An 18,594-nucleotide genomic window follows, 5' to 3' on the forward strand; every position below is an offset into this window, starting at 1 on the left:
CTCTCCTCAGTACAGTACAGCACAGTATTTTTTTAAAATAAAAAATCGCGTATGCAAGAGTCTAAGAAAAAAATTATTTCTTGGAAACCATGCGGTCGACGAAAAGATCCATGAGATCCAGTGCAATCAATTTTTATTCTAAAGCTTTTGCATTTACCGTTTTCACATATTGTACAGGGTGTTGTAATCATTGTATTCAGATTTCGTAAAAAGCGTTTTCTTTTTTTTTTTTTTTTTGAGAAAAATCTAAAGCGATGCGACGGGTTGCCATGGTCACGTTTCGAAAACACCGCTGTCAATCTCAACTTCAAATTTTCCGTTACTTCAATGCGTCCGCGGCCCATGGAGCCCCGTTTAAATTCTTGAACGTGGCCCCGTCAGATGCGAAATTTCCCGTGAATTGTTATGGAAGAAGGTCCGAAAGGCGACATCGATTTTTACACGAAGATTGCCAGACCGCTGGTACTCAACTTACCCCGACCCGAAGGTAAGCAATTCTAGCTACAGCCGCAGCTCACCAAACAATCGGCTATCTATAAGAATCGCTCTCGCCATTTTGGGATAAAGTTTGAAACCAAAATGGCGTAGCCAAGGTCAAATATGACAGCTGATTGTTTGCTAAGATATCCGAATTCCGCCGTATTAAATGCACTTGGTCACCACCAATTGTTACGGATATTTTATTCTCAAACATTGTGAACTATTTCGATACGCGTTGCGGGGCGAAACTGACAGGTGAGTCTGCGTCGACCTCTGCATCGAGATATCTACCATGGTATTTGTTTTAGGCCGCGGTACCTTCGTGTTATGGGCAATTCCGATTTGCAATTTTCTAGGTAAGTAGCTGACTAGCACTATAACTCAACTTTGTGTGATGCCGATGCATGCAAGCTTAGTGTTTCATATTGTTTGAGAATAAATTATACGTCACACCGCCAATGGTATACTTCGACCATAAATATAGTACTTTTACAACCGACCGCGTGATTAGCTTTGCTTACTGTTTATTACTCGAAAACCGTTGGTCATGTGATTTGTTCTTGGTGCTGCTCCTACGTCATATAATCAATAGTTTTAAGAAAGCATCGAACTATGTAGAAGAATGTTGTTAATCGACATTCACACAAGACAAAAATGATTATTTTTAAACTTATTTCAAGTTTCTACAAATATTCGTTACGGTCCATCTCAGGATAGGTTTTACTACGGTAAAACGACAAAGCAATAAATGCACTATATTTTGGGTTGCATTATAGCTTCAAGCAAGTCGCTGAGGACATAGCTGGACCTAATTCATATTTCCAAGTTACTTGAAAGTCAAAGTTAAGCTTCAATGATCATCTAATCTAATCTAATTCTAATTCTGAACTGCCAACCTTGCAATTGTTCTATGCGTTCTATAAACGTCAACGAGGATAACGTACGTCGTTTCTAGATCGAATTTTGGCCGCCGGATGGATAAAAAAGTTCCGCGAGGAAAATGCCGGGTCGGAAAAGCTGCGTACAGACTACCTCAAGCTGCTCCTGTTCTGCGTGCAGAGGAGGAGGCTGGTGGGCATGTTTGCCGAGGACCCGGCCAAATTCATCGTTCTCGAAGAGCTACCGTCCGAGTTAAACGTAAGAAGGTTGCGATTTCTTAATCCCCGCCCACCACCGACACGAGTTTCACGTTTCAGCTCAACGATCTCGCCAAAGACTTGATTGAACAGGAACAGATCGAGAGGCGCGAAAAAATTCGTCGCCATCTTGTCGGCGACGTCGAAGTCTCTCCCCCTTACTTCACCGACTGCTCGACGGATCTCACCGAATACGTAGCAGCGCAGGACATCCCGGATTTCGGGGTGCACGCGTATTACGCAGTCTCCATGGAGCCGGTCACCAAATGGCACCGTTCCGAGAGGGTGGTACTTCCGAGAGGCGTCAAGAGTACCGTCGACGCGATCTTAGAGGACGTCGCAGCACCGCCAGCGAGCGCGTCGGAGCCTTCGTGCGCGTGCTCGCCGAAAGAACCCGGTGATGACGCGGAACCTGTCGAGGATTGCAGGAAAAAGGAGAAACCGACGCGGCGGGAGAAAAGAAAGGCGGCACCCAAAAGGTTCGGTCAGTATCCGCCTACCGCGCCTATGGGCGTCGTTAGGGGGGAGGAAGAGCGCCTGGCTCCGACGTGGGGCACCAATTTGGTCGAGGTCAGGGAACCTGTGGGCGAACATACCACGGAGGTAGACGAATTATCGTTCTTTGAAGACGAGCCCGTCGAAGTGGACGAAATGGACGTGAGTGTCAAGGCGGGCGACATGAGCAGGATGATCGACGAGTGGAGAGAGGGCACTATCTCCCAGAAGCGACGAAAAATTCCGACGCCACGTACGGAGCACTTTACATATACAGGGTGTTTTCTAATTGGATGTCATTAATTGAGGGGGCAATTTTTGGGATTATTTTAATTATGTCCTAAACTACTAAACTTTTGAGATACAGAGTGTTTAAGTATTATTGAAATTTTATTATTTGTACGCCACTGATCTCTCTTCAAATAAAAATTATTTTTACAATTTCCAATCATTTCCAAAGAAATTTAATTCCTTTTTTTTCAATTCGATGTACGACTTTCATATGTCCATATGAAGTTTTCTTTTTAAAATGCACCCAAAAACGGTCTTTTCAATTATTGACATTCAATTAGAAAACACCGTGTAATATGATTGGGTGATTTCTACAATGAAATTTCAGGTACGGGAGCGAGCGTTAGACATAGAGCGACGTCTCCGGCGCTGACTGGAATACCAGTAACTACCCCCAGACCCGCTCCCAGTCCTAGACGCTCGCCCTTGTCGCAAAAATTATATGCCGAAGAAGGGGACGAAGTGCGGACACCCAAAGCTGGCACACCTCAGAGAAAGCTGCGTGAACGCGACGAGACGATCGCGCAGACGCAGGCAAAAATTCTAGAGGTGAGCCAGGTGTTTGAGCAAGCGCAGGAGGCAGTGGGGGAGCGCGAGCGCACGCTGCTAGCGGACGATGCGGAATTCCTTCAGCTGGAGCAAGATTTCGAGCAGGTAGAGGACGTGGTGGAGGACCGCGATCAGAGCATGGTGGTTTTTGATAAATCCCCCATGGCTTCGGCAGCGGCCGCCGAAATCAGAGGTAAACGTCCTCCGGGAGGGATTTATTTTCTACTCCCGGCGCTTGGAATTGTGCGTTACAGAAAAGGCGGAAGAGCAGAGATTGCGGTTGCTTCAGGGGAGTTCACCGGCTGCTAGGGAAATTCTGGAGGAGGCCCGCATGGATCTCGCAGAAGTGGATCGGTACTTGGTGGAAGGTATACGTTGAATTGCATCGCGTTTATATCTCTTGGAATATCTATTTATCTTTAATCTATGGCGTCGACAGATGCTCCGACGACCCCGCCGGCTCAATATTCCGAATATCGACCAACCGATTACTATTCTCCTTCGGAGAAAGGTAAGTATACCGAGGAAATTTGCACAATTGGTTCACTTTTGTTTCCCCTGACGAGTGCATTGAATACGGCGCATGCAAATCGATATTAAGAATTGCGAGCGACACAGCGGTCGCTCGTTCCTTTTTTCGCAATGTCTTCCCACTCTAGGAGCAACCCAAGAACACCCCACGATGTTTGGCGAAGACGCGGACGACCTCGACGATAGCTTCAGACGTTTCGAGAGGCAGTACGCCGACGTCGGGGACATTTGGGACACATCGCCGACATGCTCGCCGTACTGCGGCGCCGCGTCCCCCGAACCCCTCTCCGAGTCAGCCGAGTTTGAACTACTGGAGCAGTGAGTCGTCGCGGGGTGGGGTGCGGGTAAAGTCTGTTCATAGATATAAGAAAGTGATTAACTGATACGAATTTAGAAAAGACCCGGGAAAGCTGTAAGAATGAAATATGGCCGAACAGATCCGTACTTTGCTTGGAATTTAATTATTTGTTTTTTTTTTTTTAATCTAAAACCCATACAGTTGATTTTGGAATTTTCGTCAGTCAATGTGGTCCTTTCTTCCTAAGATGCTTGCTTGCTGGCACCGCGTTCAATGAGAGTAAAATAAACATTGTTTATAACTTTTTTAATCTCAATAGAATAGTGTTTTCTCCATTTGGGCGGGAGCATCTCCTGAGATCACTAGACTCGCACATATTTTGCATAATTCGCACACGCTGTATTATACACGAAATAAGAATGATTGCTAATAAACTTAAACTAAGTAGTATACCCAATCAAAGAATATTAAACACAGGTAGTTGTAAAATTATTCTATTACGGACCACAATTTTACCTGAATTTAAATTCCGAAACTTTAGGTAATAATCTTGTTGCATTGCATGTTAATGATCACCCTTGGTTAATCCCAGTCAAAAGCAATTAGTCACTTTCTTACATCTATGAACAGACCATATCTAAATCTACCACTATGCTGTGCCTTAGGTTGATGAGGGAGGACAGTCCGACGTACCAGCTAGCGCAGAGGGGACCGCGCCCGCCTCCCCCAACGGGACCGACCCCTGGTAAAACCTTCGCTCCTTTTATCTAGAGACTGTTTGGGAATTCCTGACTATCCGTAGTTGCGAGACTCATAGTTAACGTGATCTGTGAGGTCCGCATTTCTTTTGTTGGGAATCCTTTTGGGCGTTTTGTAGGTTGCTTTTGGTGACAATAATGATTTAATGCGCGTAGCAATTGAGTACACCAAAACGCATTGCATTATGGTTAGTTCATTTTAGGGTGAGAAAAAGCCTGAAATAAAAATTTCACATTATACCCCAACCTACGGATGTACTGACACGAAATAAAGGTTAAGCTAATTAAGAAAAAGGCGGGAAACAGTACACCCGATAAAATGCTCGCCTTTACAATGTCCACAATCCCATACAACGCTTATAATACCCATACAATTCCCGCAATGCCCAGATAATATCACAATACCGTAATAACAATTTTGTTAAATGTCACGCAATGCACTGCAATTCTTCTGCGTCGTAATCAAAAGGAATTGCGTTGTCGTCCCCAGACAGCTCTCAGAACTTACCCCTTTGGTCACATTCTCTAATCTAGCCGAGCTCGCGGCGGCTGAATGGGAACGCCGTCTCTTTCGTAAGTTCGCTATTAAATCGGATGGAACCGAATGAAACCGAAACGAATCGCAGGATCCCCCGAACCGCCCAGAACGCCCCCGCAGCAACTGCCCGCCTACAGACCGGCCGATTGGGTAACGCCGAGGGCCACGCCCCCTTATCAACTCCCCGCCACTAGGCCGGAAGGTTACGTCACGCCCATTTACGCTGAGGAGGCGCCGCCCGAGTTGTTCGAATTTGAAGACGCGCTTTCGCCGGAAAGGACGCCCCGCCCCTCCCCTTTCGCTAGCCCCAAGACCCCGCCCCCGTACTTTACCGCGCCGCTGGAGAAAGAGGAGGAGCAACGTTGGCAACAATGGACAGAACGGCTCGAGGAACTGGATCCGTTGGAGGCGGAGATGGCGGATTTGATACCGGAACTGCGACCCGAGGAGTTGTACTACCCGCCAGAGGCGTACGACGTTGAAACTCCTGAGCAGTTGCCCACCTGGGAGGAGCTCGAGCAGTGGGAGATCCCGCCTTCTTTTCGGGAACCCGTAAGGCGCGACCATTCCCGTTTATTGGACTGGGAAGGCGGCGGACATATTCTTTACAGGTACCCAACTCTTATTTATTACACATCCACATATTATTATGCTTAATTAGTTGATATACAGGACGTAGGGGGATTGAGTTCGGAAACTTGGAGGAAAGATTCAACGTGGCAGAAAAATTCGAGATGGTAATATTTTCCGAGTTACAGCTTGTATTTTACACGCAGCCCTGATTAAGTAAAAGTCATCGTTATAAAATAAAAGTGATTCAGAAATCTGTCACCGGAACATTTTTTTAATTTTTCCTATATTTTATTTAATTAGGGTGATATCGCGATATGCATTACAGGCCTGCAAGCGATCAGCACAAAATTTTTGAAAATATGCTACAAATTAAAAAAAACACAAAACACAAAAAACTTTAAGTGCCCCTTAAAAAAAGAGGTCCACCGAATTAAGGTCTGGTGCGCGAGGCGGCCAAGCTAGAGGTCCGCCCCGACCTATCCATCAATGTTTAAATGTCTGATTCAAATATCTTCGTATAGTCGAGGAAAATGGGGTGGAGCGCCATTTTGAATCATCCGCATGGTTTATCTGCAAAGGTGCTAGTTCCTCTTGGAAAAATTGCAAATACATTTCCCCATTAAGCAATCCTTTAAAGAAATTAGGTCATATAAGATTACCTCCTATAATTCCTGCCCATAGATTTAAATAAAACCGGCAATAATCCTCATCAGTGAACAAAATGACATTTAAGAATTGCCGACAATTTTGAATTTTTCCTAAAATTTGATAGCATAAAATTACTCTCAATTGCTCATCACCATCACACAGTGCATAAAACCTTTGAACATGAAAGGACCGAAGCTAATTTTCATGCATAACTTGACAAACTGTGGGGCAAGCAATTCCTTGCTGAGCAGCATGCTTTCTCGTATTCGTTGACGCGTCAGCCTCCACATTTGGAAATATTCTTTCTTCTCTTGCAGCGGTTCTTTTATACCTTGGTCTCCCTTTATTCGTATTGTCAGGTGTGGATGATCCTCTTTCACCACCACCACCTCGATATAAAGTCTATATAGCTAAATAGCATTTAGTTGGATAATAATTTCTTTTATTAGAAACTAATTTTTAACGGATTGTGACAATGACTTTTTCAAACCATTAAGTCCTGTTTTAGGTAAAGTGCCCTCTGGAGGCAGATTTCTGAAATCTGAAAATCTGAATATTAAGCTCATTGCGTTAAAAATAAAATTAAAAAATGGATTTTGACGGAAAATATTACGTCAATTAAGTCAATTCCCGAACGTCCTGTATAAATAAATAAACATCCATTTTCATATCTTTCCTCAAATCTTTAGTCTTCGACTTTCTTCGTTTACACTCCTTCGGTATTATACTGGGGAATCACACAAAGTGTCTTTTGGAAAGTCTCGGTGAGTCTCATTTCGTATGTAGCAGACTCTCGAATGTCAAATAGCTGTTTCGTTTGAATGACGTAATATTGATATCGAAATAGATAGGCTCTGTAATTTGACACTCGATACTAGATAGGTATAACCCGAATGCGAAAGAAATATGGGCATTACAACCCGCATTCAAAAGAATATTTTTTATTTACCCGTGAATATTTTATCGTGATTATCGTCCCCTATTTATTATAGCCCCCGCCTACGTAAGTTGACTATAAAATGTTGACAACGTTGGCAACTTCATCTTTTGAACAAGCATCTTGCTAAAGTATTCATGCCCATATTTGATGAAGGGTAGGTCCGACATTTTCTATGCCTGTCTGCCAAATTTCATTCGGGATAACGCCACATATTAGGATTCTATGAACCACATTCAGTTTCCTCTATTACTAGAGTATATGAAGAGACAGGTTTTTCTCGGGGATCGATCGACTCAGTTTTAAAAGAATGTAATTAAATTTAAGAATTTAAACTTCGTAAAACTGAAAAACTAAGTGAAGAACAATGTCAAAGGAGGCGGCAGTTTTGCTTGGATTTTTTAAATAGACACAATGAGAATAATATTTCTTGAAAAACATTTTATGGACTGTGGAAGTTCGCTCACACAGGAAACGGTTGTAATAGACAAAATACGAGATATTGATTTTTAAATAATCCTAGACAAATACACAAAATAAAAACTCAGGGGTATCAATCAATTAATGTATGGTGTGGTATCATAGAGGGGCATATTTTGGGTCCAATATTTATAGATCAGAGCACCAAATAGAGCACTCTTAGAGCACCAAATAGAACTATATATAGAAGATTTACCCCTAAATATATCAGCACTGATTATATATCAGAAAGATCCCTGCACCTATTCACAATGTTGTGTAAGTTAAACATTTTCTAAACATGGAATATGGATGGATAGGGAAAGGCAGAACTATGGATTGGCCAGCCAACAGCTCCGACTTAACTTTAATGGATTTTTTGTTAATAATAATGTCGTGGAACTTCGGCAAAGCAGTTGGGAGGCAATCAATCAGTTAAGTACGAGGAATGTGGTCACATGCAGCGGTATTTAGAATTGTTTTTTTATTTTTTACATTTTTAGATTTTTACTTTAGTCTTTGAAATTTCATAAACATTTCCTGTTTTTGCACATTCGTCAAAAACGAGTGGACTAAAATTACATCATTGTAATCGGAATAAGATTGATAGTGTTTTGTTTTATACGTCACTTGGAAGAAAACTCGGCTACTAGCTCTACATTTTCTTTTTTGCTTTGATATTTCTAAAAACAAAAACGTCAGGTCAGGTCTCGGGTGTTGGCGGGTCCCACGCGAACTTCTCGACGCTTTGAACATTTGGGACTTTTTTTTTCCTGCGCAGTTCTTCAAAGTGGTTTTCTCTTTCGTTTTTAATATAGATTATGAAATTTAAAATTGTTGTGTTTGATAAGTCGTAAGATCTGCGTGGTAAGACCTGCTTTGTTCTTTAAGGCATTCGGGACAAGTGGTGGACCAGTTGCCCGATGTGGACGAACAAGTGGAGGAGTTCGCGGACTATCCGGACTTGGCCTACAGTTTGGATCCCCAGCTGAAACTCCCGGTTCTGACGCCGCCTCCGAGGCGGGAAAGGCAATGGCCCGAAGAGGATTACCTTTTGCCTCGAGTACTGCGAGATCGCGGTCCCGCGGCCCAGCCATTTTAAACTTTCTATCGCAGATGACGTCACCGTACGTGAAACGTACGCGAGCTCCGCTCGAGTGGCCGCAGCCCAGGTACATGACGACTGAGGATTATCTGCGGGAGATCCAGAAGCAGAAGGAGGAACGGTACAAGCTGAAACCGCCGGTGTCGTTGTCACCCAAACTTACTCCCGCGCAAATGGACAAGGAATTTATGGCGATCGCCCAAGAGGTGAGGTTTTTCCCAACCATAATTAGGTCGATTGCTGACATGGTGTCGGACATCGGCCGATATTTCTTATCTGATCTTTTGAAACTGTGCTGTCTCTCCTCGACACTGTTCCAGATTTATTTGAATGAAGCCTTAACAAAATGGAGATTTGCATGCAGCGGAACGGGAATAGAATCTCTTTACCCCCTCTATTTTGCGGATCATCAAGATCCTTTTAATGCCGTGCCTTTTGCTCCAATTAATTATTAATTAATTATATATAACCTTGTATATTGTGGCGAATCTCCGTAGGAGGCGGGCTTAGATGATACTCCCCCCGAAGAGTTGTACCAAGTGGAACTGGATGAAGAGAGACAGGCGTTGATCGACTACTCCTTGGAACTGATAGGCGAGAGGCCGCCGTCGGGGAAGCCTCCGCCCCGGCTGCCCCTTTTCGCACGCATGTCACCTCCGAGCACGGGAACGACCCCGGAAAGACCAAGCCCCCGGGTACCGAGGACTCCGCCCCCGAGGGAACCGCGGGAGGCCGAGCCTTGCGGCACGTGCGGACCGTGCGGACCTCCAGGTAAAGTCTGTTCATAGATATAAGAAAGTGACTGATACGAATTAAGGAAAGACCTGGGCAAGCTGTAAGAATGAAATATGGCCGATCAGGTCCGTACTTTGCTTAGAATTTAATTATTTTGGGATTGGTAGGAAAGATACTAAACAATATTTATTTATTTATGTTTAAATCTAAAAGAAAATTACAAATTATTTTCATTACCTACTTAAATTACTTGAAATTATTCACATAATATATCAGTATCACTATCGCTGTCATCGCATGTTCTAATTATTATTTGTTCTAAATCATTTGCAATATAGATATACAATTGTTCTACTTCTTCTATATGTTTAACAGAATTTGAGCAACTTTGTGGAGGGATGTTAAAAACTTCGGTTTCTATAAGTTTGAGGACATTGGAGTTAACACGTGGAAAAACATTGTTACGACGAATGGCAGATTTCAGTTGGTGCCAAACATGAATATTTTCATATTTCTTTGTTGTTTTTAAGAGGAACATTTTTAACTAAAGTTTGTGGACCGAATTAACGAACTCTTTTTAGTTAACTTTTAATAGATTCACTTATTCAAATTTGTTACCTTGTTTAGTTAGCCTATAGAGGGAACGGGATCTTCATTGGCCCAAAATGGCGTAGCAAAAAAAAATTACATCGTGTAGCCACAGCGACGGGTAAACAGGGGCGGACTTTTAATAAAGCATTATCCGAGCCGGTAACAAATTTTAATAAATAAATCTATAAGAAAAAGTTAACTAAAAGTGTTAATGTTAATTAATTCTATTTATTATCCTATTAAAATGCTCGTTTCATCTGGCATCGAAATACCAAAGACTTATCAAAATATTTTAAAATTTAGTCGGCTATGAAATCGCAATCTTTTTTTTTTGGACGCATTAAAGAATAAACAACAAAAAGTTGTATATTAAATAAGTTATAGGTATTGTTAGCAATAGGTTTTATTAGTATATCTGGAATATCATATATATAGAATAAGTAGTATCAAGTTGATGTCGAGGGACACCCTGTATCAAAAAAATTAAAATATTTTAAATCTTGAGGAGAGTCGAACAAACTTTTGTACGAAACTTTTTTTGTATCTCCTATGGGTTTCCATGTCGTATAGCGGATCGTTTTATTTGGTACACTGTGTACACCGCATCACACAAGAGAAAATCGAAAATTGGTATCAATGCATCGGTTTGCAGCAGAGCGACCGAGGCGGAAGCCGGAAAAGAAACTGCCGAAGCTGCGCGAGACCAAGGCTTCGAAGCTGAAAAAACAGCAGCTGGAGAGGGAGGTTCGGTTGTCTCCGATGAGTCGAATGCTGGCGGCCAGGCGCGCAAAGGAGGAAGAGGCCCGAGCGAAGAAGCGGGTGGCGGCGCCCCCGCCCACCAGACTGGCTCGAATGCCGCCACGTAAGGGTCGCCTCCGTCCACGTACTGATCGTAATTTTGGTATTTTTATTTCCACAGTCGCCACGCGCATGAGACCGCCCGATTATCGCCCCGCCCTCGGCGACGGTCTCGCGCCCGAGAGGTCCGCCGCCAGGCCACCCGTCTACCGTCCCGAGGTGGACCGCGACAGGATCAAGGGGGAGCGGATTTTCGAACGGGCGGCCATATCCCGCCTCCGAGCGCCGACGCAGATCAGACCGCCTTCGGGAATTCCCAGAGCGGCGCCACCCAGTGGCATCCGCCCTCCCAGCGGGTTGAGACCGCCCACTCAAATTAGACCACCGGGAGTGCGTCCGCCTTCCGGGCTAAGAAAGCCTTCCGGGCTGAGACCGCCTTCCGGGCTGAGGCCGCTTTCCGGGCTGAGACCGCCTTCCGGGCTGAGACCGCCTTCCGTCCGTGCACCCCAACCGCCTAGCGGCCTGAGACCGCCCACAGTCCGTCCGCCGGCAGCGCCGAGTCGTTTGAGACCGCCCACCGTTCGCGCCCCTGTCACTCCTAGCGGCCTACGTCCGCCGAGCGTGCGTCCGCCTCAAGCGCCTAGCCTTCTGAGACCGCCCACCGTGTCCCGGCTCAGACCTCCCGGTACGAATACCTTTAACTCTGCATTGCACGTTCAGTTTATACAGAGTGTCCTATAAGTAATGGCACAAACGAAGTTATTAAAATTTAGTGACAGCTACTCGCTAGACGGTATAATAAACTAGATTAGACTAATCTACTTTCCAATTAATGCATTTTTTTCCTTGCAGCACCTCCGTGCCAATGAAGTGGCTAACTATAAAAATGCATCTGAGCTTTTCCTTTTTTGTTAAAATGCGTATAAATGACATTCATTCCGCAAAAATTAAACAAACGAAAATAAAAGGTTTTATTTTCATTTAATTAGACGTTTATGAATTATTATTATTACAAAATGTATTTTATGTACCTCCACATATCCATGAATTAATAAATGTATTAATAAAAATACGTTTTGTAAAGTTATCAGCATTTATCGTTTAAATGTATTTTTTAACCTCTCTTTCACAGTGATGCAATCAAGTAAATATTATCATTATCGTTGTTATTATTATTATTATTATTATTCGTTTCTAAATTTCGTTTCAGTGAAAAGGGCAAAGCCGCTGGACCTGTACTTCCCGGAGGGCGTGGACGATGTTTCTTACGCACCACCATCCATACGCGAGATCAGGGAGCACCAAGTGCCGGGGTGGTTCATGGATCCGAAACGTCCGAAGATGAGGCCCGTCATTATCGGCCAGGACAAGAGCGGACCCGTCAAGTACCGCCTCCAGAGGTGGTCGCATCCTCCGGATCTCCTTGATGTGGAAGAACTCGATGAACCTCGTAGGGCTTTGGCGAGTACCGCGAGCGAACCTTCTACCATTTTTTCATTTCTCAGCGATGACCCCGCCCAGGCAGTACCCGATGGAGAGGCCCTACGATTACGTCAGTCCGGTGGCGGGACCGTGCGGACCGTGCGCCCCCGGAGCCGTCGACTACGACCCCGAGATTCTGATGGAGCTGGGCCTCACCCAAGAAGACCTAAAGGTGACTTCGGATTCGACTGACGTTTGGACGCGTATATACGTTTTTTCCTCCAGGCGTTCGACCAACCTTGGTTGGAGGAGGAGGACTTAGATATGGCCGATTTTGACGTCGACGAAGACGTGGCCACATTGGAAAAGAGCTTCGAACGCATGGGCAAACAGCACGCGGAATTTGACGCCATGGTACGAGGATCCTTTTTATTAGTATAGACCTTTTTTTTTTTGAAAAATTGATTCTCTAAAACCAATTTTTGGGCAACCCACGTACATTTAGGGCTGATTGTTCTGGTGATTTGGGGGTTTCTTATCCTACGAGGGCTACCTTTTTTATTTCGGGATTTGTAATAAAAAACTATAAGCTACCATGATCCATACATTTTTGCATTCGATAAAACCAATCATCAAAGCACTTTTCCCACATCGATTCGGGCACCTCCAAAACAGGCTTTTCAATAGCATCAATCGCTTCTTCTGGTGTCAAAAATCGTTGCCCACGTAATTTATTCTTAATGTATGAGAATAAAAAGAAGTCATTGGGTGCTAAATCAGGACTATATCAACCAACGTTTTTAATGCTAAAAAGTTCTTTGTTTGCACTGATCGGTGAGAGCTACAGCATTGTCGTCGTAGAGAGTGATTCGTCTTCGACGGTTGGTTTTTCTAATTTCGGCAAACAAATGGTTGTGTACCATTCAGAATTGACTGTTTTACCTTTCACCAAAAAGTTGCAACGTGGCCAGTTTTACTGAAAAAACAGGCTACCGTTTGTTTCGAGGTGCTTCGCGTACCAACAACTTTTCTGACCTTTGTCTCATTCTGAAAGACCCACACAGTTGTGTGATTCATCATCTGTCACAACATCACCGCGATCATATTTTTTTAGCATTTCCGTCGACCAATCATGTATGTAAGATACCTCAATCTCATGGTAAGTCACATGACCATCCTGCAAAATCAGTTTCCGCACTGGATCAATGTTTTCTGGGACAACCATCGATCTTGTACGATATTGACAAAATTCATCCTTAAGAAAACTACGACTACGACTGAAGTCCGAAAACCAGCGATAAACTAGATAGTGCTTTAACTCCAAAAGTCGATTTAAGTTCATCGATGCATTGTTGTTGAGTTAGTCTAAAGTTGTCAAAAATTATTCCACGAAAATGCTTCGGATTAGGTTCAGTTTTTAACCGTCACAATTTTTTTAATTTATCACAAAAACCACAAACAACACTCTTTCGCCAAAACCTAACTCAAAAGGTAAAACTACTCTATAAAAACATCAGGCAGCCCTCGTACAACGCATTGTTTTTCTATCGGGCTCCCGCGGACCGTTGCAGAACTTTCGCAAAATCGATGTAATTAGTATAAAGCATCTTTCACATCTTTAACTTCAAAGTCGCGGTAAACTTTGGGAAATATAAAAACAGGGTGGCCAATATAACGTAATCTTAAACCTTATCTCAGAATATACAGGATGTGCAAAAAATCTTAAATAGAAAAGTCACCTGGTTTGAAACGAAGTTTTATTTTATTATATTTTTGCATATACAGGGCAGTCAGTGTTGCCTAGTAAAACACAACTCCATTTTCTTAAATAAAACATCCTGTATATTATTACACTTATGGATTCTACTCAAGTTTCTACTATACCTGTACTATACCTATAAATATGTCATTTGCAGGCCCTATGAAAAATAGCAATTTTTATTAAAAGGAAATATTTATTTCTTAATTTGGGTTTAACGCTCGTCGACAAGGACCTACTTTAATAGAATTTCTATAATATTTTGATAACCAATAATACAGGGTGTTCCAAGAGTAAGGTTAAATACTAAATTAGGAAAGCTTCCAAAAATCTTTTTTTTTTACATGGAAACCCCCAAATTTCATAATTTTATCTTATTTACTATTAAAAATAAAGGTAATTTTGACAAATGAATATTCTTATAGGACGATTTTGCTACGGGTTTCAAGCTTTGTTGTACATAACGAATTAAAAGTCAAGAAGGCTATGATAAACAAAAAAACCGAGAATGTCACAGGCTCTCGGTAAAATGTAACTGTCAAAAATATGGCTCCGTACATTTGTGAAGAGCGCTTACAGTTATATGAATGCCTTATTCCCAATAATAAAAGTCCATCTTTTGCTATTCGGGAGTACCGGCTGTTTTTATCCACGAAAACGAAAAATCTTCCGGGTTATTTAGATTCTTTGTCCATTACCCAGTTAGGGTTGGGGTTGCTTGATTGACCACTTCTTAATTGACTAGTCAAATTCAATCAAAATGTTTTAAATAACATCTTGCAATTGTAGAGTGTTATCTATGATTATTAAATAATAATGTGCATTTTTAAATAAATCATTATGCGTTTGTGATGTCCAATTTACCCATGATCCTCTTCGAATTTCCGAATACCATATTTCGTTCTCAGAATGACGTACCGGCGACGGATCGCACACCATAAATAAATAGATATAAACTACATTGTATTTTTAAAATTATTTGACAAAAGAAAATTGACCGGTCAATTCCACAATGCTACACCCAGTACATAATTCAAAAAATGCTCGAATTAAAAGTTATAGTCCTGGATCTCCGACGTCTTATGGTATGTACATTTTTCCAATAGAGTAAATGGTTTTACAGAAAATACTTGTTTTTTGAAACCATGCAGTGCGTCGTATAGTAAATGACATCACCGCGTCTAGATTGAGCGCGAGAAAAAACTGTAAATACAATAATGGTAGCTGTTGATGTGGCCTACATTAAGATTAGCTATATTTTTTACGAATTTTGATTTACGGCTGATAGTTTACTCTGACAAAGAACAATTTCCATAATCTTTTATATTTTCCTCCATAATTTAATATACTATCTTGTTATCTTCTTCTGGTTAAATAATTTTGACGATCAGGCTAATAGTTTTCGAATAATATTTTTCCGGCAGCCAAAACAAGCCAAAAAAAAAACAAAAATGTGTAAAAAACACTTTCAAATTTTGTCCTAGTTTCTACAGTTTAAACGTGGGTGTGCACTTTTACTTCCCTGCTAAATTTGAAGACGATAGCTCCAAATTTGAGACACCTGTTACGTTTTTTAATACAGCACTGAATATCTGGGTCACCATTTACAATAAATTCAAAAGTTTTAGCTGCCCATACGGGCCACATGACCATTTGAAAGAATATGACTGCTAAAACATAGCCTTCTTAGTTATTGTCAATTATGATTATAAGGGGAACGAATTTTCCACACCATGTACATTCATGAAAATTATGAAGAATAAAAGTTTATAGCCTTCAATCTCGCGAATCTACCTGTTTAAGAATTTTTTCGATTGCATACATGGTTTTCGAAAATTGATTTTTTTCTTGCAACCGTGCAAACGCGATTTTGAATTTTTAAAAAGTACTTGCCGATCCCCCAGTCCCCTCAACTTCAATAGGTTCCGTCAAAGAACTAAGTTCCATGTACGTGCTAAATATTTTCGAAAAATTCGATTTCACCGATCGATAAGCCCCACTACGCGTAAAAGTTAATATTTATAATAATAATTTACATGTTTGCGCGTTTCGACTTCAATTTTCGATCAACCGAATACCGAGGGCGGCTCACTGCTTTTATAGAAAGCAGCGCCTGCTCGAAAAACGTCCACACGTTTTCGATCTCTGCGTACGTCCGAGTGGGATACAGACCGCGACAGGGCCGGGCCCAGCCCATTCGGCACGCTGGTCACATTACATTGAAATCTAGTTTTTTAAAATTTATTTTTTTTATATAATAATCGTTTTTAATTTTCCGACAGTCACAGATTTTCCAACTTACATTTAAATTTTCTAGTTAACTTGATCGATTTCCTCATCACAAAATTCTACAGTTTCTTTTCAGTATCCTTCAGTTTTGAAAAAGTTGAACTAAGTGGTTTTATTTATAAAATTATTTATAACACATTTATTTACGTTTTTCGTTTAGGTAAAGTTTATAAAGGGTTTGCAAATTATATATTATTTAGCAAATTTGGTGTTAGACAAGTTGCAATCATTTACAATACATGTTTAGGTTTTCATATTTATACGTGTGTATACCGGGTTAGTAAAAAGATCCGGAACGCTTAAGTATGTCCAAAGCTTCCAAAGCTAGAACGATAAAATTCAACACCTGGAGGTTTTTGAAACTGCAGAATGTTGCGAAATTTACCGCTTTTACGTCACACGTGAATGGAATTCCATATCAATTTTCTTTGCGCATGTAGAATTTAGTAAGGTCTCATAATTTCAAAATATTATTTCTATTAATTACTGAGTTTTAGCAACACAGCTTTTTTAAGAAACAGTACCTGGCGGTTTTTGAAGGCACAAAAAAACTACCAGCAATGTTGTCAGATTGCGCGATGATATTTGTAATTCCCGTAACCTTCCAAAGTTCAAAAACACCAAAGTTATGCGATTGGGAATTTAGGACTTTTTTTCATTAACAGTGGGAAAATTGCATGGCGGTTTTGAATATATTTATCGGTTCCGTTACTTTTTTCTAACACGGAGCTTATACAGGGCTTTCATAAACTAACTAAACCTCGATCCATGTTCTGTTCGACTGTGTATTGTTGATTGCCTGCACTTTCGAATACATCTCTGTCGTCTATCACACAGCTCAGAAAACTTGAAGAGGAATGCGCGGAGGACACTGCAGCGTACGGGGACGCAGCCCCTGTTATCTCCAGGACGTCTCCGCCCGGGTCCCCACATTGGACTCCGCCGGGGGTAGCGGGACCCTCGAGGAGGTACTCACCGATGTACACGCCCATGGGCAAAGTTGGTCCGTCCAAAAAGTGCGCTTCCTATTTCCCATTGCCCTTCCTAAGCGTTGACAAGCGCCTCCATTTAGAGTTTACTTGGACCCGTCCCTGAGCCCGCCTCCGACGCCCTACCGCACCCCTAGGTACGCACCCGCCAAGCGTATACCGAAACGGGGGAAGCAACCGACGGAAACGATGCCGCCCCCCGACTTGACGGGTCACCACGTGCACCTTTCCCCCGACAGGGGCCGCCCCCGTACTGCGTCACCACAGAGGATGTACGACCAGGACGATATGGGTGATGATTCCGTTTTTTTCTTCCACCATTTCTCAGTTATATGTTCCTCAAGCATGAGATTCACTCGTTCATTTTTTTTTATATCAATTCATAAATACCATCGAGTTTTGACAAGATGTTTAAGTTACAAAAAAAGACTTTGACCAATACCAAAAACGACAGAATGGAATTATAGTATAAAGTTTGCATAGCACAGAATATAATACTATTATTTCCCGTAATATAGTTTCTTCTTTTACCTAGCTGACTTAGAACGACAGGTAATTGAACGCGAGCGCGAAGACCGGGAGGAATACGAACGTATGATGGCGGAAGAAAGAGGGGAAGATATTAGCGGACAGGCTCCGCCGTGGGCAGAGTTCGAGCCTGGTTCGTGCTCGGGACCTTGTGGCGGCGATTTGTCTCCAGAATTTTTAAAACTGGCCCAAACTGGAGTCGATTTAGATCAGTACGAACTGCCCCAATACGATAGCCCCTCCAAGTGGAAAAAAGAGACGACAAAGAGGGTGCCACCGAGAACTTTGCGAGTGCCCACCGGTTACCAGGAACGACCGCGACAATTGATGGGTCCGTCGCGACCGGCAACAGAACGGTTGCCGCGTTCCCAACTACCACAGGCCCAGCCTCAGCTGAGATTACAAAACTCGTCTTCTCAGATTAATCAGACGGTCTCCTCTCGAACTAGAATTGGGACCAGTAGGACGGAACTAACGATTCAACCTTGCGTAGGGGGCCAGACATCGCAACGTCAAGCACCAGACCGCGTCGTCCGAAAGACCTCGTCGAAGAAGAAAATCATAACTCGAGGTCCTTAATATGTAAATTGTGTTCTGACTGGTAATAAAAAACCACACAAACCGTATGTTTTGTTACTAACTTGTGGCCGATTGCGTAGCGATATTATAGTTTCTCATATATAAA

General features: G+C 42.4%; 1 protein-coding gene across 1 annotated transcript; it reads left to right on the forward strand.

Annotated features, from left to right (window-relative positions):
* Nucleotides 1-277: 277 nt before the first annotated feature.
* Nucleotides 278-18,592, forward strand: LOC132700103 (titin-like). Its single transcript, XM_060667223.1, has 21 exons — nucleotides 278-487; nucleotides 1,436-1,617; nucleotides 1,677-2,364; nucleotides 2,731-3,144; nucleotides 3,206-3,319; nucleotides 3,391-3,462; nucleotides 3,611-3,800; nucleotides 4,446-4,525; nucleotides 5,073-5,111; nucleotides 5,165-5,687; nucleotides 8,585-8,756; nucleotides 8,810-9,004; nucleotides 9,296-9,569; nucleotides 10,777-10,986; nucleotides 11,044-11,607; nucleotides 12,133-12,372; nucleotides 12,428-12,576; nucleotides 12,630-12,758; nucleotides 17,230-17,408; nucleotides 17,465-17,673; nucleotides 17,917-18,592. Exons 1-21 carry the CDS (start codon nucleotides 406-408, stop codon nucleotides 18,486-18,488), a joined length of 5,277 nt encoding a protein of 1,758 aa, XP_060523206.1. The 5' UTR covers nucleotides 278-405; the 3' UTR covers nucleotides 18,489-18,592.
* Nucleotides 18,593-18,594: the final 2 nt, after the last annotated feature.

Source organism: Cylas formicarius, unplaced genomic scaffold (genome assembly GCF_029955315.1).
Source record: "Cylas formicarius isolate icCylForm1 unplaced genomic scaffold, icCylForm1.1 PGA_scaffold_3__17_contigs__length_32017465, whole genome shotgun sequence".
NCBI classification, from domain to species: domain Eukaryota; kingdom Metazoa; phylum Arthropoda; class Insecta; order Coleoptera; family Brentidae; genus Cylas; species Cylas formicarius.

Coding starts and splice junctions, on each gene's coding strand:
- LOC132700103 (XM_060667223.1), top strand. CDS start 406: ATGGAAGAAGGTCCGAAAGGCGACATCGATTTTTACACGAAGATTGCC. Junction 5,112..5,164: donor ATGGGAACGCCGTCTCTTTC/GTAAGTTCGCTA, acceptor AACGAATCGCAG/GATCCCCCGAACCGCCCAGA. Junction 9,570..10,776: donor CGGACCGTGCGGACCTCCAG/GTAAAGTCTGTT, acceptor ATCGGTTTGCAG/CAGAGCGACCGAGGCGGAAG.